This window comes from Saccostrea cucullata, unplaced genomic scaffold, assembly GCF_032062105.1.
Source record: "Saccostrea cucullata isolate Sc308-1 unplaced genomic scaffold, CSIRO_AGI_Scuc_v1 ctg1027, whole genome shotgun sequence".
Lineage (NCBI taxonomy): Eukaryota > Metazoa > Mollusca > Bivalvia > Ostreida > Ostreidae > Saccostrea > Saccostrea cuccullata.
In genome coordinates this window covers 161287-188047 of record NW_026927829.1, presented here as the reverse complement: position 1 = coordinate 188047, position 26761 = coordinate 161287, and the positions used below count along the sequence as shown (strand labels likewise).

General features: G+C 32.3%; 3 protein-coding genes and 2 long non-coding RNA genes across 5 annotated transcripts; 1 reads left to right on the top strand and 4 right to left on the bottom strand.

The window, feature by feature from the left end:
- The first annotated feature begins 308 nt into the window (after nt 1-308).
- Nucleotides 309-3543, top strand: LOC134275622 (uncharacterized). Its single transcript, XR_009993860.1, has 3 exons — nt 309-983; nt 1815-1916; nt 3142-3543. It is a non-coding gene; the product is annotated as an uncharacterized LOC134275622 (long non-coding RNA).
- A 3479-nt stretch (nt 3544-7022) lies between these two features.
- On the bottom strand, nt 7023-13893 carry LOC134275619 (pyridoxal phosphate homeostasis protein-like). The gene is made up of 8 exons (XM_062757888.1): nt 13641-13893; nt 12091-12207; nt 11672-11707; nt 11277-11352; nt 10439-10573; nt 9775-9917; nt 8988-9086; nt 7023-7459 (listed from the first exon to the last, which is right to left on the bottom strand). Exons 1-8 carry the CDS (start codon nt 13740-13742, stop codon nt 7259-7261), a joined length of 909 nt encoding a protein of 302 aa, XP_062613872.1. The 5' UTR covers nt 13743-13893; the 3' UTR covers nt 7023-7258.
- A 3410-nt stretch (nt 13894-17303) lies between these two features.
- Nucleotides 17304-18496, bottom strand: LOC134275607 (uncharacterized). Its single transcript, XR_009993859.1, has 3 exons — nt 18378-18496; nt 18247-18285; nt 17304-17417 (listed from the first exon to the last, which is right to left on the bottom strand). It is a non-coding gene; the product is annotated as an uncharacterized LOC134275607 (long non-coding RNA).
- Nucleotides 18497-20088: 1592 nt separating this feature from the next.
- LOC134275612 (uncharacterized) lies at nt 20089-23142 on the bottom strand. Its single transcript, XM_062757880.1, has 4 exons — nt 23106-23142; nt 20696-20944; nt 20490-20600; nt 20089-20291 (listed from the first exon to the last, which is right to left on the bottom strand). The coding sequence occupies exons 1-4, from the start codon at nt 23140-23142 to the stop codon at nt 20095-20097; spliced, it is 594 nt and encodes a 197-aa protein (XP_062613864.1). The 3' UTR covers nt 20089-20094.
- Nucleotides 23143-23535: 393 nt separating this feature from the next.
- Nucleotides 23536-26490, bottom strand: LOC134275611 (uncharacterized). Its single transcript, XM_062757879.1, has 3 exons — nt 26450-26490; nt 25852-26014; nt 23536-23749 (listed from the first exon to the last, which is right to left on the bottom strand). The coding sequence occupies exons 1-3, from the start codon at nt 26484-26486 to the stop codon at nt 23536-23538; spliced, it is 414 nt and encodes a 137-aa protein (XP_062613863.1). The 5' UTR covers nt 26487-26490.
- Nucleotides 26491-26761: the final 271 nt, after the last annotated feature.

Here is a 26761-nt window from a genome sequence, read left to right as displayed (position 1 = left end):
AGATTAATTAGGTATATTTAAAATTTTGGGATGTGACCTATCCTCCAGGTTATGGCCCCCTTACACATTTTGTGGCTACCCCCATGTTTGAAAAGGTCAGTTTTCTCCTAATTTAACATAAGAAATTCAAAATAAATAATGCACTATGGTTGGATTAAGTGCATTAAATTGTGAAAACAAGGTGTGAAGTAAAGATAAAAAATTATTTTGGTTCATCACTAACACTCCTTTTCATTTAAAAGAAATTTAGTTTCCTCCCATTTTTAACCCTTGACAAATATGCTAAATAACCATAATTTCAGTGCCATTTTATGAAAAATCCCAAGATAGGTTTATAAAATATTAACAATATTTTGAAAGCAAACATACTTGATTATTTATTCATAATTATTTTGGGTGTGTGTTTTTTGATTTAAGAAAATAAAATGCATTTGAAAATTTTAAAAAACCAGCATTTCACAAAAATATTATCTCCCTTTGTAGAACTCTCTAGTTCCGACAGTGAAAGAAGATAAAAACAAAAGTATTTGTAAGCATGACGTTTTGCCGGTTTTGAGTTCCTTTTCACAAACCATGTGTTTTACTGATATTTTTAAACAAAACTGCTAAGATTATACAGTATAGCTTCCTTGGCAGATGTAATATTCTTCATTCTGAAGACATTCAACAACTCGTGAATTTCAGCAATGGCCATGTAATGTCTAAAGTAGGTCGTATGTCATGTGTTACACTTGCTAAATACAGTGAATGACTATCGAATGTGGACGTTATTTTAAGTTTTCTTCAAAATGAAATACAAAGAGGTCCAGAAGCAAGTTAAGTCAGATTCCAAACGTTCTAAGTTCCCACCTACATATTGAAAAGACCAGAGGAGATAGACCAAGAATTCCCCTCCAAACAGAACATGTGAAAATGTGGAAGCAGGTCATTTGATTGGTCAAGCTGGTGCAACGCTACCAGTGTTATACACCATGCATGTACCCGTAAGTAGCTACAATTTCTGATACACAATATATTAATATTTGTTCGTAAAGTTATGAGTATGATGAGTACATGAAATTATTGAAAAAGAATTGAGACAAAATGAATGTAAACATTGGCGTCGGAAGCAAATTGAAAGTGGGGGGGGGGGGGTGGTGTAAAAAAAAATATAAATATATAGACACCACCTTTTCCCCTTTTTTTCGTCTCTACTGCGACGTGTCTGTGGAAAGTGGTGGAGCTAAACCTACAAAACAATGTTCAATGTCTACACTAAGTGTATATTTGGAAAAAAAGGGGGGGGGGCTAAGTCTATACAAAGTATATATTTTGAAAAAAAGGGGGGGCTATGCCCCTCTAGCCCTCCCCTCCCCCCTGGTTTGGACGCCTATGAAACAGGTACCGTACAGTCCAAAGACCATACTCAAGCATTTCTACCTACCTATGAAGGTCTTTGAAATTGGTAAAATACTTACTTTGGGTAGCTTTAACCTACATACATTGTAGCTACTAATAACTATGGGGGTAGAATAAGAAATCATCTTTGGACTTGACCTTGTAAATTTCATTTTCCTTGTTCTGATCTTAAACACTATATAATGATGTATGCATATAATGTTTAACATGATATAAATTAAACAGTTTCTCCAATTTGAATTATTGTCAACACTTCTTTATTTTAGACCTGTCAACATACAAAACTAAATAAAAAGTACTGTTAAATATGTGGTGAATGGCAAACAAGTTAACAGCTCATTCTTATATACATTGTGCTTTAATTAGTACCAGTAAGGAATTGAATTATTTTTATAAAAATATACAATTTATTGTAGAATGCTGCTGTGTGACCATGTGAGGGACATCACAAGGAAGGGGAAGATATTTAAATCATTCATAGAGCCTTCAACATCTTATTAAAACCAAATTATAAAGAGGTATAGTGTCCATGTACTATAATTTTGACCCAATGGCCTTGACTTCTATATCTTTAAAGAAATTAGACATTGGTAATAAATATTGAAGGATAGACAATACAGCTTTCATGTTCCATATATACATTAACTATTATTATTGACCCACTTTCAAAACTTATAAAAGCATAATTACTGTTAATCTTTAATGTTCCAAATTCTGTCCTTCTGAAATCATCCGTATTTTTCTATACAAATATTTTTTCACTTCAAATTCCATTTTTGTCAAACTTTGAATAAGAAATTAAATAAAACACTGTTAAACTTATTCATTGAAACATGACCCAAGTTGTTATTTTCAAAATCTTTGACAAAAGTTTGTTCCACTTTCCTTAAGGAACCTCTCTACACTGCACACTAAAGAGTTAAGATTCTGTTGTATTTTTTTGCAGTTGACTGATCTGCCCCACAGGTAGTTGTGGACAGGACCCCCCCCCATCCACCCCAATATTGAACCCCTTGGGCTTATTGGATTTTTTTTTTAAATTATATTAATTACACTTATTCATCATGTGTACAATATGAAAAAAATTGTCAAAATCCCAAAACAATCGCTCTACAAAAAATATACCCACTATAGTGGGGTATTTTTTTGTGGAGTGATTGTTTTGGAGTTTTGGCGATTTTTTCATATTGTACACATGATGAATGAGTGTAATAAATATATTTTTTGAAAAAAAAAAAGTCCAATAAGCCCCGGGGTTGAATATCAGGGGGGGGGGGGGGTTCCTGTCCACAAGTACCTGTGATCTGCCCTTAGATTTATATGCCAATAAATGTACATTTACAGTATATTACTCAGTTTATAATCAAATCAAGTATTCCTTACATTTTAAAAGGGCAAGATAATTTAAACTATGAATTATAAACATGTTATTTACATGTATCTTCTCCATAGAAGTAAATAGCAATTATTTCTACTGATACTGTGTTGTGTTTGAACATTTTTTCCTGGGGGTAAATGCCATGTATCATGTTTTGAAAATGAAATATATAAGTTTATTATTTATAGCTTTATTCAATATAATTTTCGCAAAGTCAAAAAATCATTTTGCACTGGTGAAGAGAGGATGTATGACCTGTTACATGTACAAGTGTAATTTTTTTCATGATCCATTTGGTTCCAGTAGTGATTTTTAACTTAAGTCTTGTATTATCTAAATCTAAATACTTGTATTGTCTATTACAGAACTCAAGAAGCCAGAGTTTTACATTTTTGTCATGACAAGTCATGACATTCAGCAAATGAATCTTTATCCGATGAGAATTAGTGAGAGTTTTCAGAGAATAGGAGATACTGGTGGGACACCTTCACTAAGTCTGCTAAATTATACTACGTACAACAATATAATGACAAAACTGACTGCTGCAATTCTCTCAAAGAACATCAAAGAAAGAGTGAAGAGTCTTACAGTATCTGAAGAAAATCCAAGTCTTGCCTAAAATTATACCTGAGGGAATGCATAATTACATGGGTGCACTATGCACTACTTTGCATATGTTTCAAATAATTTTTAAAGAATATTATAATAATTAATGTACATTCTTAAATAAAAGGTAAAAAGTGTATAAACAGAAGTCTCATTGCATGTGAAATGATAATTTGATCCTTTGTTACAATTATTGAATTTTTTTAAAATTGACAGAAAAATGAAAAACTAAAGAAACCTATGTCAAAAGTGTCAATTATTATTTTTAAGGCTTTAACTTGGATGACAGAAATATTAACTGATAAGAGCGAAAAACTACCTATTGTACATCTATGTAATTTTTCACTTAAGTATGTCAATCACCTAATATTCCTGCTAGTGGCTCTTGAGTATTTCATAGAAAATATAAACATTATTTTTCACAATATGACCAACAATTTGCCCCCCCCCCAATATTTTGCCAATATATAGAATACTATAAAAACATAGCTACATGTACTATATGCTTGTGCCCCCTCAGTAAATACATTTAATGACCTTTTGTCCTTATTTTGCTTTCTAGAAATTGTTGGTATAGTTTTCACTGAGAATGAATGTTTGAGCCCCCCCCCTCCAACTGAAATTACCTCTTACGGGCCTGTAATCAAGTTGAAAATCTGAATGATAAGAACTCTTATTACTTATGGCCTCATTTTACTTTTGTTTTCCCTATTCTGCTGGTATTATAATTTTATGACCTCAGTAATCAAATTATTTAGATATGTTGCTGTGAATGGTTTGTGTTCATGAATGCATACATATTTTGAAATTCTTCATTGTGTGTCAATCAATACAAGTATATGATATAATGTTTGAACTTTAATATACACAATCATTGCAACAAGGTGTTATAAAACACATAGAAAATCTACTTTTTTAATGACATATTGCAAGAAGTAAAAGTATTGATATAAATTGAAAAAGTTATAAAAAAAAATTGACTAGCCCGAACCTCCTCTGCACACCATAATCTTTTATATTGTCTTGAAAATATAATGATAATCATTTAATTTTCAGATTTAATTTTCAGTTATCAATTGTTTATTTAGTCCATTTAACCCATTTTGGAATAAACATGTTGTACTTCATAGCATTCTTTTTCTATAATCAGAAATCCTTACTTAAGGTCATCTCCAGTCAATTCCTGAAAATGTGGAGAAGCAATTATACAATATATTCTTCAGTTAACTTTTAACTTTTGACCTTAGTCTTATGTTTTGATAGAATCAGTAAATGAACTTTTCATTTACTCTTTTTTAAGCTAAATTTGTATCAAATACGTTTAATAGCTGAAGAAGATAAAATTGGAGTCATTGAACAGGTGTCATTAATCCCCAGCCTTTTCCTCATTAAAAAAAGGGGGGGGGGGTTAAATTGCAATATCTGTGTTTTCCTTTTATATCTTCACTATACCAACAATTCATTTAAAAAATGGATAAGTAGCATGATTAATATACACTTCAGTATTGTTAAAATGCAACCACAAACGTGATTTTGAACCGATAAAAACATGCAATGAAAAAAAAATTCCCTTGAATGGTTGACCTGGTAACCACTTCTGTGTTGCTATCCGCCACTAAAATGATACATTTTCACTCATTTTTATCATTTAATTTTCTCTTAAAGTTGTTTTACATAAACAATTATGTCCTCAAAAGAGAAAAACAACTCTTCAATATATACCAAATACAATGTATAACACAGTTTTCGAATCCGTATTTGAGGAAATTCGGGATTATTGGACATTTTCATTTTAATATTCCCCGAGTTATCTGAAAAACACATGTTGGAAAACTATATGAAATGAAAGACCATAGTTCAGATATTTTGAATAAATAAGACATTTTAAAAACCTATCTTGGAATCTAAAGATAAATGTAACTGAAATAAAGGGTAAAATGGGTTTTTCTGCATTTTGAAAAAATCATGAAATTTGATATTTCTAGCCTTCTATCAGCTTGAAACGCCTCAGGCAAAAGATTTAATTCCTAATTATTTTAATTATATAAGAATGCTTAAAATAAATTATATAATTGAAAGTGGTCATATTTTTCATGTTTAAAGGAAATATGGGGGTTAAAAATGCTATATTTCATGAATAGAACCTGTCAAAATGGCCATATTTGTGTTAGTTTCGGTTGCCATGGCAACGGACACCCCGAGACATGAACTAAGGTGGTTTTCTCAGTTAGACACCTGAGTACACTCTAAATACAAAAAATTACGTATTTCGGAGACATTCGTTTTTACGGCCCCCTTGGATTCTTTGGTTTTTACAGAGAATGACTCTTAAGTTCCCATCCGATATACTCGTTCGTAGCACTTCTAATTAATTACAGGTGTTTGGCTAATGTACAGTCACTTTGTTTACGTCTCGAGTTTGACACGCGATGCTGTGAAAGCCATCTAGAATCAAAATCAGACTTCTTAGATCCGCACCGTATGCACTCTGAGCAAGAAGATCTAGATTGCTGTGAAAGAGAGCTGAATCCAGGCCTCCCAAGCACTACGCTGTCATGTTCAGTAATTAAAAAAAGAAACTCTCTGTCATCAAAACAATTTACTGTACAAATAATCATTTTAAATAAAAAGATTCAACAACATAGTACATGTATTAAAACTATACTCATTAAGTGTAGCATAATTAAACTTTGTCAAACCATATACATTCGAGTGAAATTTTATAGTTAATGTTAAACCCTATTGACCGAACACCAAAGCAAATTAAAATTCTGTAGGTTCCTTAATACATAACCATACATAATTTTTGTGAGAAGTAAAACAGTTTTTTACTGTATGATAAAATAAATATGTATATATGTATAGTGAACTACCGGTTGCTGTATATTTTGTTCAAGTTTTCACCGGATACTTACAAAACCTACTCAAAATTAAGCAATTACAATAGGTGTTCTGATGATATAGCAGGAGGGGGGTGTGTGAAATTTTTTTCGTAATTTTTACAAATTGGTCTAGGGAATTATACTTAGAATTTGTTAAGAAATTCATACTTAAAAAAAGCCTTATCTGGATCTACGGTTGGGAATTATAAAAAAAAAACATATTGACTTTGATAATTTTCTTCTCATCCCTTATAGAAATAATTTTTAACCAAAGGAAAAATTGTACTGCAAATTGTATATTTATAGTGTATGAAATTTGGTGGATATTGTTAATTGATCTTATTTAGCAAAGATTTCAATTAGCAAAATTTTTATTTGTATGTGTTCATGCGCAAGAAAATTGCAATGGAGGATATTTTAATTCTGCCATACATAGTAAGGCAAAGAATACATAGCCAAATATAATAAATAAGTATACAGTACTTAAAAACAAGGTTATTGGATATGTGAAACTTTCAACAAAATTTGTGTAAAACAAATAAGAATTCCCAAAATCTAGGATTTATAATATACACATTCTATAAGCAATATATCAAGAAAAATCTATATAAATGTATAGGAGGAAAAAATACCTCATTACAACTGTTCAAGCTGCAAGTCTGATATAGAATATTACTTCATCATGTGCAATAATCTAAGCTAGCACTATAACCACTTATTATTTACATATAAAATACATAATAAACGTTTATTTCCTGAATAACAAGCGTGACTATTGGCAAACAAAACTGTTCATATTCAGGCATACAAACAATTAAATATACAATGTCACATGCCCTATTTCTATATTATTATGTACAGTTCATTTTAATTTACTGATTGTGTTATTTCATAAACAAACAAAAAAACCACCCCAAACACAATTTTTACCCACACAGTTGTTCAAGCTTGGAAATAATACTGTAGCACCTGAAAAACAAATATTGCTAGAATATTACATAGCTAGAGACATTTCATTAAGTTCATTGCTGGCTTTCAACACATCTTTGTCCTTGACATTAGATTCTTTGTTTGTTGACCCAGAACTGCCCTTGACCCCTGATGACGAGGCAGAATTTCCGCTTGTTTTGTTAGGAGGATCTCTTGCTCCAAATATGGTGGATCCCACTCGTACATTGGTACTTCCTAGTTCAATCTGCATAAATAGGAGTAAGACGTTTACTTCAAATACATGTATTTACCTATTTTTTAATTTTCTTTCATGCGGGATATGCTTATGTACAAGAATTCTATTCAACTTAAACTTGCTCTTATGCTCTACAGTTGTGCTTTTTTCATCAGAATGTGTTTAATTGCTAGGGATGGGTATCGCCAAAAATTTTGTATCACGATATATCACGATTTTTTCCCACAATATCATGATAATATCATGATATTTTTAAAAGCAGTTTTTACAATGATTTTGTATGAAAAGTCATTATTTTTCTAAAAAATTTGCTAGAAAAACAAAATTTTACTTTGAATTCTTGAAATTTTTATGGATATAAAATCAATTATGTTTGGATGGTAAGATGCAGTTCTCTTCACTTTTTACAACATTTTTATACTTTCTGTAATTTCAATTTGAAAGATTGAACAAATAAATGAATAATTTCTGGACTTTATAATATGTACCTAAAGACCGGTATTTAGGTCTCCGTATCACGATACGTATCACGCAACAAAAAATCGCGATATACCGGTATACTGATAAAATCGCACATCCCTAGTAATTACATGTAGTTAGTTAAGAAAAACAAAAGTTTGGGAGCTTAAACCTAGTTCAGGTTTAAAAGAAATTTGCAAGATGAAATTTAAAAATGCCCAGTCAGTTTGGAATAAAATTATTACATTTTTTTTAAAGAACATAGGTAATGTCTTTGATACAATATCATATGTATATACTAATTTTATTTCACAATAAGATTGATGAAGTGATTTTGTGTGTCAACTTTGCTAAAGCCTTGGATGATATAGAACTACTATTAATATCACTATTTTGCATATTGAATTGGATGATATAGAACTTCAGTAAAACCTGGTTATTATTAGTTACATAGTCTTTTAGTGACAGGGTATGGGATGATACCTGGTTAGTAAATTTCATACCTGGCGAGGCGGAGCCGAGTCAGGTATGAAATTTACTAACCAGGTATCATCCCATACCCTGTCACTAAAAGACTGTGTAACGAATTTACCCCACCGATGAAACATTTAAGTTTTATATGTAGTTTATAAAATGATTTTCTCTGCTAAATGCTTCATCGCGCTTATACTGTGCCTATTATGACGTCACGTGTGTGTTTGTGACGTAATACATCGACCGGGTATAGATTTACTGACAGGGTATGGATTTACAACTGACCGGGTATAAGTAATCCACAGCCTTCACGTGACAGACTTCAACCAATCGTAAGCCAGGATTTCACGGAAAAATCGACAGAGGTGGGGTAAAATAATGTCTCTGGGACCTATGAAATTACTTTCCTATATCAGTAATTTGTTGGGTCCGTATAAGGAATTTATTAAATTTACATGGTTTGCGATACAAGATAACTTCGCTATATCCGTGAATTGCAAAATCCATGTTCATGCTCAACAAGTTTTACTATATTGCATATTGAATTGGTTTGAAATAGAACTATACTCAGCATCTAAAATGACCTTGTTTGATATATACTTACTGCATGTTCAAAGTCGCCTGACATTCCCATGCTGAGTTCTACTTCCTGTCTATGGAGTTTTAATTCCTCACATACTTTGTTTCGACATTCTGATAATTTCTGTCAAAAGATGATAAATTACTCAAACAATCCTGCTCATATAAAAATTAAGGAAACTGTAGAATATTATCTTTTTATTTTGCAAACTTAAGGTTTTATTTGTGGGTCGGCAAAATTTCCGTGATCCCTTGGAATATAATTTCATGGGTAATCTGTATACAGAAGAACCAATTAATAAATAATGATGTTTACCAAATAATCAATGATTGGTGGGATTTAATGTAAATTGATGGATAAGGATGTCCTGAAAAAATCATTAACATTAGTCCCCAACAAACATTGACAATTCCACAGTAATTCCATCTCATAAATAATGTTCATCACATGAAAAGTTTCAGAAGCAATTAGCCAAGACAAACATAAAAATTACATAAGGCCATGCAAAATTAATTCCTTGGTTCTCAGGCCTTTTTTCAAGAAATATGATGAGGGAGGGAGGCATTTTTTTTTTACTTTTTATTGCCCCCAAAACATGATGAGGCAGCTTTTTACATTGTACAAAACCTCAAAAAATGATGAGGGAGGTGATTTGTTGTTTTTATTTTATTGATTTAGCAATAAAAAGGGTCAATGAGGCGCCCTTGGAAGAGATGAGGGAGGGCCTGAGAACCAAGAAATTAATTTTTTTTTGCCTAAGTATTAAGAAAATAACAGGAGTATTGATTAAAATATATGAATGCATTTATACCAAAAAATCGGGGTTGGGCCCTTTGGATAGGTCATGATCAAACGACCCAATGGTCATCAGTCCTGTAAACTCTAGGTTGGGGCAATTCTCTTTGATGTTTTTCACAATGTTTACTGCTTCATCTGGATTGCACCCTGATTTGTCTACAAAGATTAAATCAGACTTTATAGTCTATTTTATGGTCAGTATAGAGGTCATAATTCATGTCCAGTTTGATAATTGCCTTTTACTGAAATAAACATCAGTTACACACTAATCAGATACAGATTTCCACTGATGCTGTCATATCCTCATATATCACAAAAATATTTTCATATAACAAAATGGAGTCATTTATAAGAACCTGTGATTCTTAGACACTTCAATCAAAATAATGTCTTATTTAAAAGTGACCGTAAACATGAAGCTTAACCATCTTCTTATGGTTAACAAAATGATATTTACTGTGCTAAATAACAGTAATTACTATTTTATACTCTATAATAATAAACATACTTTTAACCTCCTATAAGTACATTGTATTCATAGTGGACCACTAGCATTAGCATCTGGTGACTGTGTCTCATATGACTTCTGTTGACTGAATTATAACTGATGTATAACTGAATCAATTTCTTCGTTAACTTGTATTGACTGATTTATAACTGATGTATGGCAGACTTACTTTCTTCATTACTTGTGTTGACCTGTACCATCACTTTTAGCTTCCCTTCTTTCTTTTTGAGTTCCCAATTTCTGTTCAGTGCATTGGCAATTTTGTCTGAATGCACTGTCTCCACCATAAAGAGATTTGGACATGCTACAATCAAGAAAATACAAAGGATATATGGAAAATCCATTTTAAGTATTGCAATAGTAAATGTACAATAACTAGTGCAATCAAAATTTTAAGCAATTTCTTCCCCTTCAACAGTTTAGCTATATCAAATATTGTAAGCACTGGTACTATGAGTATTTAAAACTTGCAAAATGATACATCTCACCTTTCTTTTTAAAGAATTGCATCTCATGTTTCTCTCTTAAAAGTTATGGACCATTGACCATTGACATGACCATTGACCAAATAGTTATAATTTTTTTTGCATATGACATTGAAATTGCTCAAATGATAAGCCCTTAGTCTAGGGGTGTTTAATAAAAAACTCTGGGTTTTCCAACCTTGATTGGGCCTGGAGAACTAATATTCATATACACTATTAAGAGAATAGCAATCTTTGTGTCAAATTTACATGTATATGGATTTACACAATCCAAGATCATACAAACTCTTAGTCATATACTACATAAGCTTTCAGTAAAAAGTCACAGCCTAGTATGCAGATTCGTTTACTCAAAAAAGATGGATGTACAGACAATGATTCCTATTTACCCCCCTTTTAAATTTTGTTTGGGTTGGAGGATAATCAAATTGGAGGAGGATAATATAGCCTGATACACTGTTATATGTTACATGTTCAAACTAAGGATCACTAAATCCAAGCTTTTGCCTGATGTGTACTTACAGACTAATGCTCCTGCTTTTTTACTTTGAAGATGTCCTATAAAATGCCATTTTATATCCTTACATTCTGATTGGATCTGAAATTATAGCATATTGTACCTTATAAAACAGCTTTCTTAATTAATACATAATATAAAATTTTGAGTTAATCATGTTAATAAAAATCCAAAATTAACACATTATTAAGACATGTAAAAGACTAATTCTACATCTATTAAAATAAAGACGCCTATTTTTCTGCAAATTTATGCACTGATGACATTTTCAAACATTAATTGCTGAAGCTTACACCATCATTATTATTTTAATACTTATAAGGTCTAAATTTTGGGGTTAAGCATGTTAAGAAATAGGGAATTTCACTTGATCTTGAACTACACAAAATATACAACCTACCTCTGGGGCAATGGACTTCTCAGATAGTTCATTGACCTGCAAAAATCAATGTGTAACTCAGAGATTAAAAATACAAATCAGACCCTTGTTTTAAATATATTACATAGGCATTGGAAGCTTACTGAAAGGTTTGTGGGGGAGGGGGGGTGGTAGCCCTAAAGCAGCCAAATATTGTTTGGGGCTTGATTATCATGCCTCAATTTTCAATATATATTATGTCTTTATTTGCAAACTGCAAAGAAAGTGGAGAGGGTTAATCCCCAAAACCCCCTTACCTCCCTTCAACCTTGGTTTTGACACCTATGTATTTGCTAAAAAATATGCTGAAAAACTCCAAAGAAAATAACTTATGGTCCAAGAATATCAAAATGTTTTAATACAAAAATCTGAACATATCAGATATTGGAATCCACACTTACATAGTTTTCTCCAAAGTGCTTCTGTCCACACCTGTAGGCCTCCACTACAGAGCTGGGGGGCTTGGTCTTAGACACGGCCACCAGTCTGGAGGTCACTGGAAACTCCCCATTGTCTGTCTGTCACAGAATAATTAAGAAAATGTAAAAACTGATACATACATGTAAGTGGCATGTGTTTAACTTCATAATAACACAGCCAAGAGAAATTAATGGTCACCATCTCAATTGTACAATACATGTACCTTTAATAGCATGTACAGTGGACCTTCAGATATCCGGACGCCAGATATCCGGATGCTTCAGTATCCGGGTGACTTTTCATGGGAACAGATTTTTTTAATGTTATTTTGTCTTGTTTAACTGGTGATTCAGATATTCGGATGCTTCACATATCCGGACAAATTGACTAGGAACCAAAGCGTCCGGAAAAATGAGGCTCCACTGTATCAAAGTGCATTACACATAAATAATCATTTTATTGGAACATTAATTTATTCATCAGATTCATGGCCAAAAGATAAAGTTTAATTTTTTGAAAAATAATTTTTTTGTTTTCCGACATTAATGAATTGAAATTACTACATGTATCTGACATCTGTACTTGTAGTGCATTAGATGATATTCACCAATTGGCTCAACTCCAATTTAATGATAATTTAGTACTTTGACTGAAACAATATTAACATATACATACATCACTGTATATTGAGTTAATTTTAATCTACATACCACACACTGATTTACTGTTGACCGGGGACAGGTCTACGGTTGACAGCTAGTTCACACTATTTTGCCAAGAGATATTTTTTGTTTTGTTTTGTTTGTTTGTTTGTTTGTTTTTTGTTTTTATACAAAAATGGCAAGAAATTCAGGTTTAAATTTAAGCTTTTTTTTTTAAAAAACAGATGAATTTTTTGTGTATCCCACATGCAGACTAACCTTGTTAATCCATACTGTATGGACTATGAAGCTTATCCCCCATGTTTATTTAATGATGCGATGGCAGAGAGTGGAATACACGTATTTAAAGCATTTTATAATTCAATGCACAACTGGCAAGTTTCAATTAAATTAGGGGATAGTAGATTAATACATAAATAGGTTTTGCAGGGAGAGGAATATGAATGAAAATTAAAGACTTCCAAGGTATGTATAGCCAAGGGATATGAAATGCTTTCCCATCTATTTTTGGCTCCATTTGAAACCCTGCAAACTTTGAAGAAGATCATTTGTATACCCTCTTAAAAGTCAATAAACATGCACAATTGACAAAGCAATCGATGTCACAATCTTCCTGATCTTTGCACATGGTATCAATCATGTTAATGAAGCTTCTTGTTTAAATGGACATTCTTGTCCAAATTCGTTACATAACACGTGCTTGGTAATGCTTGTATAAGCCATGAATGACGACGGTAGTCTTTCTTTTTGTTTAACATAAATCATGAGCCTTCACTGTCCTTGGTTATTGCCACAAACAGTGATGTTTCTCCAGCAAAAGTGATACGCAACTTTTTTTGGTTTTAAAGAACAAACAGAATACTCCATACCTTTCTCTTCTCTTTGGCAGATTCTATTTTGTCCAAAACATTATGTAATGCAGACGATATTGAGGACATTTTTCTGCTAGTACTGGTGAATTTACGGATCATTACGCCTGTTGTGTTTAGGATCGGACTTTTGGTAATGCCGAGCCCGACGAGTAACTAGGTCATCAACAAGAACAATATTCAGGACACACACTTGATCAATTACGGTTAAAAAATCCTCACAAATAATTATATAAGATTGGTAAAAATCAAGGATATACCTGAACTACAAGACGATAACGAGCTGAAGAGTCACGAGACAAACGAGAGTTTAAAATTAAATCTCAGGGCCTACATGTAGTGCGTTGTCCTATCGGTCATGAACACTGTACCAATCTAATATAAAATTAGATGTTAGATCCGCTCGCATATTCGCAAGTATGCGAGCGGATCTAACATCTAATTTTAATTAGATTGGAACAGTACGAGTATAAGATCCAGTTTATACCAGCTATCATGGCATATTTGAGCTTATTTTGAAATGTTAATTAGGCCTAATTAATTAACAAGTATCAAGTGCATGTAAAACACTTCAAGTTATATCATTTTCACAGAACAAATAAAATCTTATTATTCATAGCCTAATACATGTAATAATTATATAAAAAAAAATATGCTGTACTGACATATATAGATAGAGAATTCTACATGTACATGTATTGTATATATGTCAGCATTTTCGCCAGCCAAGGGTTTCTGATACGCTAATCATGATTATGAGGATGGTATGTCTGTCACAGAGGATATTCCACCGTCGGAAACCCACGGGTGATCTCGTCTTTACTTAAAGACGAGATCACCCGTGGGTTTCCGACGATGAGGATATTCGTGACAGGGACCTATATTTCAGTAATCAATTAAATTTTTATTCCATAGTATAATAAACAGTGCATGGTTAATTAAGAGAACTACGAATGATAGTATTGTTTTCCCGCCTATACCTCCAAGTCAGTTTTCAAAAGTTAACATATTCGATGAATTTTTTTTATATTTTCTTTATAGGTACATGTAATTGTATTGATTTTCATAAAACATTTATTTTACTTATAAACAAAAAGAGATACCTCTAAACTGTTGGTACATGTAAAACTTGTGTTTTTCTCTATAGAAATCAACAGAAAATGGAAAATATTTTAAAAACTTCCCCCGTGACACAAAAATTCCTTTTTACAAGTAATATGGACTGTTATTTCAAATATTCATACCAAAGCTTTTTGTGTTTCACGGGATGGGGGGGGGGGGGGGTATTAACAAAAAAAAAAAAACCCGAAAAAAAATGCTTATTTTCCACCAATTTCAAAGCGATTTACAACTGAAACATTATTAATTATTATTAATACAAACATATTTGCATAAAACATAAGAAAAGATAATTATATAAGGAATATTTAATCATATCCAAGACTATTTCAAAATATAGTGATGCTTGCATGAAAGTCCGATTTCAATGGAAAATATCGTCCCCCCCCTTTTTTTTTCAAGAGACTGAATTATGGATAATTTACTAAGTAATGTTGGTATCAAGACAATTCATCAATTACCATTGAACTGGTCCTTGTATTAAACAAATATTTTATGGCCAAATTGCCGTTTATATATTGAATTAAATGGTTGCAGAATGTAGGCGGGAATCGAGAGTTAGCGTGTGTATTTCTTTTATTACTGAAACGGTAGTAACAAAATTGTCTATCATGTGATTTGAATGATGTAGATCTAGAAGATGGATTCCATTTAAATTAAAATGACCTGTATATCAAGATCTCATAATTCAATATATCAAACAGCATAATGTTAAAAATTTTTGTTTCATGTAAAAAAAATGTCAAAGAAATGTCTAAACTGGGAAGATTTTCAATTTGTTCAGCACTTCACAACATTCACAACGAAGAATAGAATAATAGACTAAATTGTTTGTAGCATATAATTTATATGTCATTATTTAATATATAACTGAAAGATTTGAATTTATCAGTGTTTTTTGTTTATAATAATTTTCTGATGTGCCATAAGGCACAAGGAAATAAAGAATTGAATTGACATTTTATATATACCTGACTGCATTGACAATCCAGACGTATTTTATTCACGCATATCGTAAATACTCGTAAGTTGGTATCAGGTCAACATGGTCAAAAATTTCTTCTTCCAACAGAAAGATTGATGAGTCTCTGAATAACAATGCCGATCATTTAAGTGCTTTTTATATTTAAATTTCGGAAATCCAAATGGAATAGATACATGTACATTTTCACAAAATATTATATTAATTACGACCAAGATAAAATTGATTTCTTATAACACATCTCAGATTAGATGCTTAATTGTCAGGGAATTTGAAATTGTCTGTTCTAGTCGTAAGATTTTTTGTGTGTGAAAAAAAGACCCACTACGTATGTCGTATTTGGGTACAGTATTTTACTGAGAAAGACATTTATGGTAACCTAACAACACCAATGAATTCAGTAAAAGATGAAAAGGATCCCCTCTCTATTGCTGGGATTCATACTATAGGTCAATCTTTCACTTAAATAAAACTCGACTCATATTGATTACAGTTCTTTAATTCCATATATATATGAATCTTCTGTTTACCTGTTTTCAACACTTTCGTTTTTAAAAACGCCCATCCCTTCTGTTTAAACGTTCGGTCAATCTGCTCAATTGTACACGGTACTGGTAGATATGACTGTTCTATCATAGCTTTGCTATTCTAGAACGAGTATATAAAATAAAGTTTTTATGGAAAAAGTTTTATTGCCCATAATAGCCTCGACATACTCCCAGAGGTGATGATTTGAACAAATCTGAATCTTCACTTTGTAAAGAAACTTTAACAACTTTCCATTTTTCTGACCTAGTAGTTCTTGAAATCTTTTTACATGATTCTAGACGCCAAATTTTAACTTTTTCTTAATTATCTGTCATTGAAGGAAGAGTTAAAATATGTAGTCCTCCATTTGAATAATAAATTTGTATGTCTTTCACCCAAGAATGCTTGGTTAAATTCGATTTCGCGGTTTTGGGGAAGAAGATAAAAAGTATATGCCAATAAAGGCAATTTAACGGATAAATCTTGATCAGAAGAGCTCACTCGAACCTTCAGCTCAGGTAAGCTAAAGAAAAAAATCCCGCAAAACAAAGATAAGCACTTGCTGGTTTTATAGAAAATTAATGTCTTACATACAAACAGTTACAACTGTGTATCATCTTGATGATAAAGGTCGTTCACGTTTGATTTTTCACTGTTTCCGTTTATCTCGTTAATATAACTTTTTTCTGAATGGAAACGCTGTGGCTTTTGTTTGTCTAAAGTTACTTTTATAACTTTTGACCTGTTGGTCTTCTTTTCAAAGTCTTCGCTTGTATCTCTTGAAGCATTATCTTTTCTTTCCAAATTAGATAGAGAACTGTCTTTTTCCCTTTGAATGTATTTATGCTTGGGTCCCTTCTTGCCTTTTCTTCCAGAGAAATGTTTGCAGTGCATGTGTAATGTACCTAAATCCAGAATTACAATTCCTCCAAGCATAGACACAATTATTATGATACCAACGACGCCGACGCTTGTGGCAGAGGGACGCGTGTCTTTGACGCTTGTTCTTGACGCCTTGCGTTTCTTTTCTCGAATCTTCTCCCCAATCTCTTCCAATTCTCGTTTTAACACCTCAAACGGTTCCTCTGTAGTAGGGGGCTGTGTGCTAGATAGTGTTTCCTGTTTCGTACTCTCTGTTGTGTAGTCCTCTGAAGTGAATATTACATGTTAATGTTACATTTAGCATACAGAAGTAATTGAAAGCGATGCTAAAGGCTTTTACATGTATTTGACATAGCTCCATATGCCATGCGACCTTCTGTTATTAAATGCAAAGTATAACTTTGATCCATTTATAGTAGAGATATTTTGACATACCCGGTAAATAAAATTTATAAAAAGTCACCATCACTTGATACATTTATGTTCAATAAAGGTCAAGGCCATATTAAGAGATCAAAGTACCCCAAAATTATTGTTGCAGAAAGCACAAATTTGTTTCACGTCTTGCACAAAATCAGTCTGAAATTTAAATGAATTCCAAAACCCCGAGGTGAAAAAACAATTCCTTTGACAAGCATACGTAAGAAGCCACCACTTTTCAGTAAGCATTTGTATATATGAATACAAGTAGAAATCTGGATGTTCAAATTAATGCACATCGTAATGAAAATATAAATCTATTATACAGGTTGATCTGGTTTTATTGTTCCTACAGTCTTGCAATACCGGTACACTAGAAGTCCAATTGAAAAGCTTGCATAAATTACCAGTTAACACTTTTTTTCAGATTAGATTCCGTAAGACCTGTTTTCCAAAACAATTTTTTACACAGCTATATCAAATAGAAATTTGTTTGTTAAAAGGAATATATTGAATATTTTGCGACATCCTAAAACTTAGGAAGAAATTTATTGACAAGTAAAAAGACGACCGTCACGAACAAACGCAGGGGAATAATAAAAATGTACCCAACCTATTTATCCCCAGGGAGGATTATATTTAAAAAAAAAACACTTATAACATAGGTTTACGTACCAATTGTTGGTGTGGTTGTAAATGGATAATCGTCGATGCCTGCAAAAAAATAATAAGTCAACAAGAACACACGTAAACTATAGCAATATAAAAATTAATAATCATTATTTTGGAGTTTGCATACAGCTTACCAAAGTAACATTTTCTGTGGTAGTAGTCCCAGCCGGGTATATCTTGTAAGAAATAATGACTCTCTGTCCATCTATTGACGTCACTTAATTGACAGGTTTGCTTTTCCAGGTTGTATTCAAATGAGCGACACGTAAACTGCGTGGATGAATTACAAACCTGATTACATTCAGAGAGGGAGGAATTTATCAAAACGAGGCTATTGTGAGCCACCATCACTGATGCTATCTCCTTCTGGAATCTGCAGGCATCTAAAGAAAAAGTTAATATCGTACTTTTTTTTTCTTTTTGATAAAGCCTTCTTTATAAAAATGGTTGCTTGTCCTCTCCCTTCCGACCGACAGAACATTTTTTTTAATTCCTCTTATCCTGTGAACAAATTAAATTTGTTGAAAAAATGTTTTTCCATCCAGCTACCAACCAATAATTTTATCCTGAGTTGTAAGAGAGCAAAAAAAAAAATATTTTAAAGATGGCCCGATGTAATATTCTTACATTAAGTTATTACACAAAGATCCCCATTCATTATGTTTGAAACATAGAAACTGATTATCTACAAATCAGTTAACAGTTTTAAATTATTCAAGATAAAACAATATGAATTCTTTTTTGTAATTAATTATTTTTGTAATAAATAGAAAAATGCTTAAAAAATCACCCTCTTTGAACTGGCAAATAAAGGGTTTAGATTCGGTACATATGCCTTCGTACCACCAGTATGGATGTTTCAGGGTAACCGAGGCACACTTCTTTGATCTGTCATATCGGTTCGGTTCATATTTCCAGTTGGTTTCTGTAAGTGGTTCCCCATTCACCCAGTTCCAGTCCATGTACTCCTCTTGTGAAAGACCAATCCATACTGTCTGTGAACTAAAACAATTCCATAATATTATTCTTATTATTATACCATGCATACTTTGTTCAGAGGCAAAAAGTGTATTTTTAGGTCACCTGAGTAAACTCATATGCTCCATATGTTTCATTGCTGTGGCCTTCAACTCGACATCTTGATATATCGACGACGTATTGTCAATTAACAATAGTTACTTTTATTCCTACGTCGACACGATATATCCTGGTAAGCTTGAGATTAAAGATACCACAGATTCAGACACATCTGTTTGGATACTTGAATATTTCACTTGAAAAAGACAATAATGGTAATCTAACAATCAAGCTATATGATAAACGTGATGGCTAACTTTTCTATCGTCAACTTCGCTTACTTATGCAGCAATATATATGTACCTTCATCACCTGCATACGGAGTTTATATATATCTCAGTTGATTAGATACACAAAAACATGCTCCACATATGAACAATTTCTAAAATGAGGTAAATTATTGACAAACAAGTTGATGAAACAATAATATCAGCAGTCTCGTTTTAAGTCATCATTTCGTAAATTCTATGGTCGATAAAATGACCTTGTCAGCAAATACATTTTATCTTTGAGTCAAATGCTGACTGACGTTTTTCATAATAATTGTTAGACTAAGTTCATTATTTATACACTGAATTGACGACGGATTTTCCCGTTATTTCCCGATCATGACAAAGAACACACGGCGGGTGTGACCGGTCGGCAGGGGATGCTCACTCCTCCATGGCACCTGATCCCACCTTTGATGTTTTGGAGGCCCGTTTATGCTCTGCTCCTATTTTGTATTGTTTTATGGACTTTGATATTGAATACTGTTCGTAATCTCCATATCCTTCATTCTACAAACATTGATATGAGACAAAACAGTGTATACTTTTCTGTGGATGTTAGGTTAGCCTCTGGGATTATGGATTTATCATTCAGAACTGCTAATATCCCACCCTTTGATTTGCAAAAGTCGTTGGCTTTGGACCATGACAAAGGGCCCTCAAACATCAGGACTCTCAGTGGTTGTAATAGTTGTGAGGATACTAGAAATTAAATTAAAAACAAAATAATTTTTTTATTGAAGTAATGTGTGAATTTTATTATTCTTTGAAATACGGCATAATTACCAATATATACAATGAAATTAAATTTTAATGATAAACCTCGATGATAAGAATCCTACATTTTAAATCTCAAAATGTTTCATGAATATAATACTCTTCCTGTCATAACAAAGATACCTGAAGTTTTGGGGGTCGTTGAGACTGTAGAATCTATTGTTGATGTTGATGAAACAGTTGATAGAGTGGAAAAAGTTGATGAATATTCAGGAAGATCGTTCTGCAACAATGCTACAAGCATTTTGAGTAGAAATTATCATTTTTTTACATTAATTAGATTTTTTTTATTACTAAAGGTATATGTAATTGATAAATTTAAGTCCCACCTGTTATGCAAGTTTTGTGGTAGTAATCCCAGCTTCTAACGTTGAAGGCGAACTGATTTGATTTTTGCCATCTGTTGGTCTGAGAGAGTTGACAGTACTGGCTGACCGGATTGTACTCGAAGCTGCGGCAGACAAACTCTGTGACGGTCTCACAAAGATCGTGACAGTGCTGCCACGTGATCGCAGTCTTAGTGAAGATGTTATTGCCTCGAATACTTGTTTGTTCGTAAATCCTGTACTGACATTGTCCTGAAGTTGTAAGTTAACATTTCACTTTTTTTCATAATGATGGAAAAAAACAAAACAAAGTCAGTTAGATTTAAAAAACACAATCAATAAACAATAAAAAACTTTTAAAATATGTTTTTTAACCTCCTACCCCCGATTTTTTGATTACATGTTCCTAAAATTGAAAGTATGTAATGTAGCATATCTGGTTTAGCATCTTCTAGCCAATGCGCATTTTTCCACAAAAACGTTTGCTTTTTGAAAAAGATATTTGTTTCCAACATTATTTTTTTTCGGCTATGCTAGTAGTTTGAATCTGCACCGATGTTTTCGAGCCCTCCATCTAAATCATGTCGCGTATATATGTCTAAAATTATCCGTAAGCACAAGCACAGGAAACCGATAAAAAGGGTTCCAAAATAAAATCCACTAAATGGATACAATTGTAGTGAGAGAATAAAAATCAATGCATTTATTCTCAATCAAGTTTTTAAAAACAAGACTTTCCTCCAATAAATGTTGTTTTAATTCATGAATGAAGAAGAGTACATAAGACCTTGATTGCATGCTTAGTTTTATTGTTGCAAGTCCTTTTTGTCGCTTGGTTATCAATTTTACGTGCAGCTTAAAATTACAACGTATCTTATTTATTTCAAAGAATAATTGGATATTTTCCAATATTTTCTGAATTCACGACTAACATATAGGGATTTAATATATAATTTCGAAAGAGGCATAAAGAAGTATATTGCTAGCGTATCCTTAGGCTTATTCTTACTCATAGAAACTTGTAGAACAAAAAGTCAGAACGCAAAAAAGCGTTTTCTTTCTGAAATATGCTTAATATAGCTACATAGCTGTATATCGTTTTACTTCCCTCTCGAGAATTTTTCACTCTTATGGAGACGCCACCACTTGTCGGTGGAGAGCTGCAAAGTTTTTCATATGCTCGGCACTCAGGGCCATTGAGCAGGGAGGGATCTTTTTTGTGCCAGCGCCTACTGCGACGCTGGGCCTCGGTTTATACGTTCTCATCCAAAGGACCGATCTCCTCGTCTCACAGTGAGATTCGAACCGTGACCTACGGTTTCCTCAGAAGGACCTATCTCCACGTCCCACAGTGAGATTCAAACCCGGACCTAAGGATCAACTCTTTATTTCGCGACTCTAGAGCAGACGCACTTACCACTGCGCCACACGGGTGACTGCTTAATATAAAAAATAAATATTAATATTTTACCTATAAAAAAGATGACGAAGCTCTTCAACTCAATTTTTACATTTACACGTATAAGTAGAGAAAATTAAATAGCGTAAAAATACGTAGTGTCTTATCAATATATTAACTTATTCTGCGCGTTTTTTGTGCAGTATTCTTAAACAACGATGAATCGATCAGCTATAAAGTACAATATTTTAGGAACATTCATTATTAATCATTCCCTTAGTTTTTTTTAATGTGTGATGATAAATAACAAAAAAATTCCTATTCTCTTCTGTTTGGATAATAGACGCGGTCGACAGAGTTCAATACCGAGGAATCATTTAAGCTATCAATGGATCAGACATATTCAATAAATTATGGTCTGGGATGACGTAAAACTTTATTTGTGATTCTTGTAGGGTTGCTGAAACTTTTTTTTATCAGATATTACGTGATTTAAAAGAACGCTTTAAGATAAAAATCAGTGATCGTTAATATCATTAAGATCAATATGTACCACAGAACTGTCTTCCTTTTCACATTTTCGAACTTCTAAACATAAAACATGGGTCTAAGCATATTTATCAATAAATTCTAGGTTAGTCGACCAACATGCAGTATGACTGTCCGTTTGTCTGAATGTCTGCCTATCTGCCCCACTATATGTTATTTTGTCTGAGATGAAAGAGCCGAGACCGTTTATACGGTTCTGGAATTGTGCGCCATGAATTACAGCAGGAAGAAGGTTTTCAAATCATCTCGTCACCCTAGTGGCGGAGTGATTAGAGTGTCTTCTCTGATCTAGAGCCGCGAAGTAAGGAGTTGATCCTTACGTCGCGGTTCCGAATCCCACCGTTGGACGTGGAGACCAGTCCTTCGGATGAGACCTTATAAACCGAGGTCCCGTTTTGCAGTAGGTGCTGGTACGAAAGGAAACCTCAATGCTCAATGGCCGTCAGTGATGAGTATAGGTCAAACTTTGTAGTTCTCCACTGCGAAGTGGTGGCGTCTCCATATGAATGAAAAATTCTCGAGAGGGACGTTAAACTACATGAAATCGATCAATCAAACCCTCCTTACATAGCTTATTTTTACAGACGTACAAGTAATTTAATTACAATACATAATACTGTGTTTAATTAATAAGCTTTCAAGTTAACCTTGCACCAGGTTACAATTATTTTGATGATGATTTAGAAGAGACACAATTTGCAAAAAGTAATAAAATATATAATAAATTCGTACGTGTACATTCAAAATCAGCACTGGTGTAATTTTAACCAGCTGATTGTGCATAGCTAATAAAAATTAACAAATATACGTTTCTAAATGTTTTCTTTTATATCTGAAATGAATAAAAGCCAATGAAAATGTGAACCTTTTTGCAACTATCATTCATATCAGGACCTTATGGAATCAAAGTATCAAAGTATTCACATGCTATAATAGACTGCGAGAGTTTAGTACCTGTTTGATACTGACACAGAAAAGGCAGTTCTTGAAGACAATTGTATTGTGAAGACGTTCTATTGCCATTTAGAGTTATGGCATCACAAACATGCAATGTTATCTCATCTTTGAAATATCCACTACTTGTATCCCCATTCCAAACAGTTATGTTTCTGAAAAATGAATGCAAACAATTTAAGCTCACTTTTGCCCATTCCCCGCCTTTAGAGGAGGGTGATAAAACTAGTACTGTTTTACATTTTAGCTTCTCAAAAGGGACATTAGTTATACAAATAAATGAATTAATTCAAATGTTCTTTGTAACATTAAAACATTTTTTTTTAATTTAGCACTTTTATACTCGAATAATTTAATTTAACTTCGAACACATCATTTGATTGGATAAAAGATTTTATCTATTTGGTATAACATAACTTCCCTACGTCACAATGAGTTACGTAAAAAAACGTATTACTCCGCTTGACGTTACTTTAAAAATTCAATCAATGTGAAGCCTTATTCTGGAGGGAAAATTGCCTCATTGTCTATACTGAAATTAAATTATAAGGAATAAAGCTTATTTCAACTTATATTATACGCTATAACAAAACTTGGGGCAGTTTACGCTATTTTATAAACCGCGAAGCGGTTTATAAAGCATAAACTACCCCAAGTTATGTTATATCGTATAATATAAGTTGAAATAAGCTTCATTCCTTAAGTATTCAGCGGCAAAGAAATTTGTTCGTAAGGTGCAAACAACCTCTCAAAGTTTTATAATAGGCACTAAAACTAAATATTTATTATCAACACTTGTATGTACATGTTCAAGTATGTACACATGTATCATAAAAAAAACACAGAAAAAATCTGCTATTAAACAGAGCACTTTGTGCATAGAATATCTTCTTTTCTTAAAAATCTATCAAACGTTTCATGTCAAACATTTTCTAATTAACTTTATAACTATGGTTTGCAGGATGGTGACTCTCAAATTTCAACATTTAGAAACATTAATAGATTTTAGCCATATTTAGAATGATTTCTTACACACAAATTTTTTGGTTTAATTTTAGAAGAACACAAAATACAGTTGTGGCATTTTCTTGTGATATTTATAATATGTTGAACTTGAGCTAACAACCAGAGACATATTATTTGGGTTTTTAAGAAATGTGGATTTAATATAGCAAATCATTAAGCTCCTGAAAAATCTACGAATCTTTTGCTGATGTTTCGTTTTTATTAAATTTAACTGACTATGGAGACATAAACTTTTTAGGCCCTGCATGTAATATTTTATACAGAACATAAGTAAACCGATGGCTCAAGAATGTAAATCTAAAACTAAAAGAGCTAAAGTTGATAAAAACAGACGTTAAGAAAGTTGAATAACAGGAAATAGAAAAACATGAAGACAAAAAACTTTTGACAATCGGAAGACAAAAAGATCAGCATTTTAGCTGACAAAAGTCTTTAAATTCCTCCTAAAGGGGCTTTTATGGATCCCAGATTACCAAAAGTGCAAATTTTAGCTTCTCCTCTCTCGCTGGGAGCAAAAATGTCATAACAGAATGGAACGTTAACAAACCATCTACCAAAGAAAAAATAATTGATTACTTGTAATGCAAGTTTGATTTATATTTAATGATTTAGTGATAAATCCTTTAGTTTTATGACTACGAACCACACACAGAGTTCTGGAAAGAGAATTTAAATTTTTGTATCAAATTTTCATTTAATGGCTACTAGATCTTTTATTCAGGATATTCAGGAAGAAGTTGGAGGTGCTGAGGTTTTTCTACACGTTAGATTGATTATGGTTTAAACAAAAAGAATATAAAACAAGTTTTTGGAACTTATATAGCACTATACTATTCGTATGTACACGGATACGTCTGTTCTTATCGGTCAATCAAATACATGTACATGTAATTGATTGTCAACTTCTTACCCTGAGGTATATATGTAAGTATGGGGATATCTTGATATAATTATAAGACCTAGATTCTTTTTTTCGTTTGCAATAATATACAGAATAAAGATTCCCTGGAATTAGCATCCTGGTATTACATATCTGTAGAAAATCATCTTTAAAAACAAAAAAGTTAACATTTGCGATTCTCCAATTGTACTCTAATTGCTTGGATTAGATATTTGAAAAAAAAGGTCTTTGAGCATGTAGAAACTAAAAACTAAGTTAAAAAAATTAATAGAAACTAAAAATAATTTGCCCCTTTTGAAATTACCAGAATGCTAGAATATTTTATCTTACTTTATTTGAGGGAGATCTTCTAAGATGTCCATTACACTAGAAATTTCTGAGAAATGGGCTAAAGTAGCTCCAACATTTGCACATGTATAATTAGCATTTTTCCAGTTTCGTTTAGTACTGTAGTACACAAAGGTTACAGGTGTAAATTCCATCCTACATGTGACTGAAAAAGAAAATATAGATTTAAATGGGTGACAATTTGCAATTTCAGCGATTCTCTTTTGTTATTTTTGGTATAGGGTGAGCCTGTGCTGAGTGATACAGAATGATTATATATATATATATATATATATATATATATATATATATATATATATATATATATATATATATATATATATATATATATATATATATATATATATATATATATATATATATACACTTACAGTCCTTCAAAAGTATACATTTATTTGATGAAATTTACATTTTTGAAGCAAATGTATATAATACCGAAGGCCCCATTTTACCTGACGCTTTTTTGGGGTCCAAACTTGAAGGTAATTCATCTTTTTTCAAGAAAAGAAAAACTTTGCATAAATTTAATTTTATTTATTCAATGTTGAATTCGAAGCAAATAAAACAAAATTAAACTTACCCAGAAATGTGACACTTAGCATGAACAATGACCTCATTGCTTGCCTGAAAAAAGTGAAAAAAAATCATTAGGGCCAGTTTCACAAGATATATCTTTATCTGATATAGAATACATGGACAAGCTTACCTTTGGAAGTTTGAATAAATCACACAAATTCCAGAGAACTTAGAATGCTAGGAAATTATTTACGGTTTTTCTATTCTTTTTACAATTCACTTTAATGTTATATACATGTATGAATTAATCAAATACTGTAAGACTTTATATATCTCCCAGCCACCTCCAACACAAAATTTGCATTCTTGTTTTTTA

Coding starts and splice junctions, on each gene's coding strand:
- LOC134275611 (XM_062757879.1), bottom strand. CDS start 26,486: ATGAGGTCATTGTTCATGCTAAGTGTCACATTTCTGG. Junction 26,015..26,449: donor GCTAAGTGTCACATTTCTGG/GTAAGTTTAATT, acceptor TTTCTTTTTCAG/TCACATGTAGGATGGAATTT. Junction 23,750..25,851: donor GAAGATCTCCCTCAAATAAA/GTAAGATAAAAT, acceptor TTCATTTTTCAG/AAACATAACTGTTTGGAATG.
- LOC134275612 (XM_062757880.1), bottom strand. CDS start 23,142: ATGGAGACGCCACCACTTCGCAGTGGAGAACTACAAA. Junction 20,945..23,105: donor TCGCAGTGGAGAACTACAAA/GTTTGACCTATA, acceptor TTACAACTTCAG/GACAATGTCAGTACAGGATT. Junction 20,292..20,489: donor AACGACCCCCAAAACTTCAG/GTATCTTTGTTA, acceptor TTTAATTTCTAG/TATCCTCACAACTATTACAA.
- LOC134275619 (XM_062757888.1), bottom strand. CDS start 13,742: ATGATCCGTAAATTCACCAGTACTAGCAGAAAAATGTCCTCAATATCG. Junction 11,353..11,671: donor AGAAGTCCATTGCCCCAGAG/GTAGGTTGTATA, acceptor CTATAATTTCAG/ATCCAATCAGAATGTAAGGA. Junction 7,460..8,987: donor CAGGCGACTTTGAACATGCA/GTAAGTATATAT, acceptor CTATTTATGCAG/ATTGAACTAGGAAGTACCAA.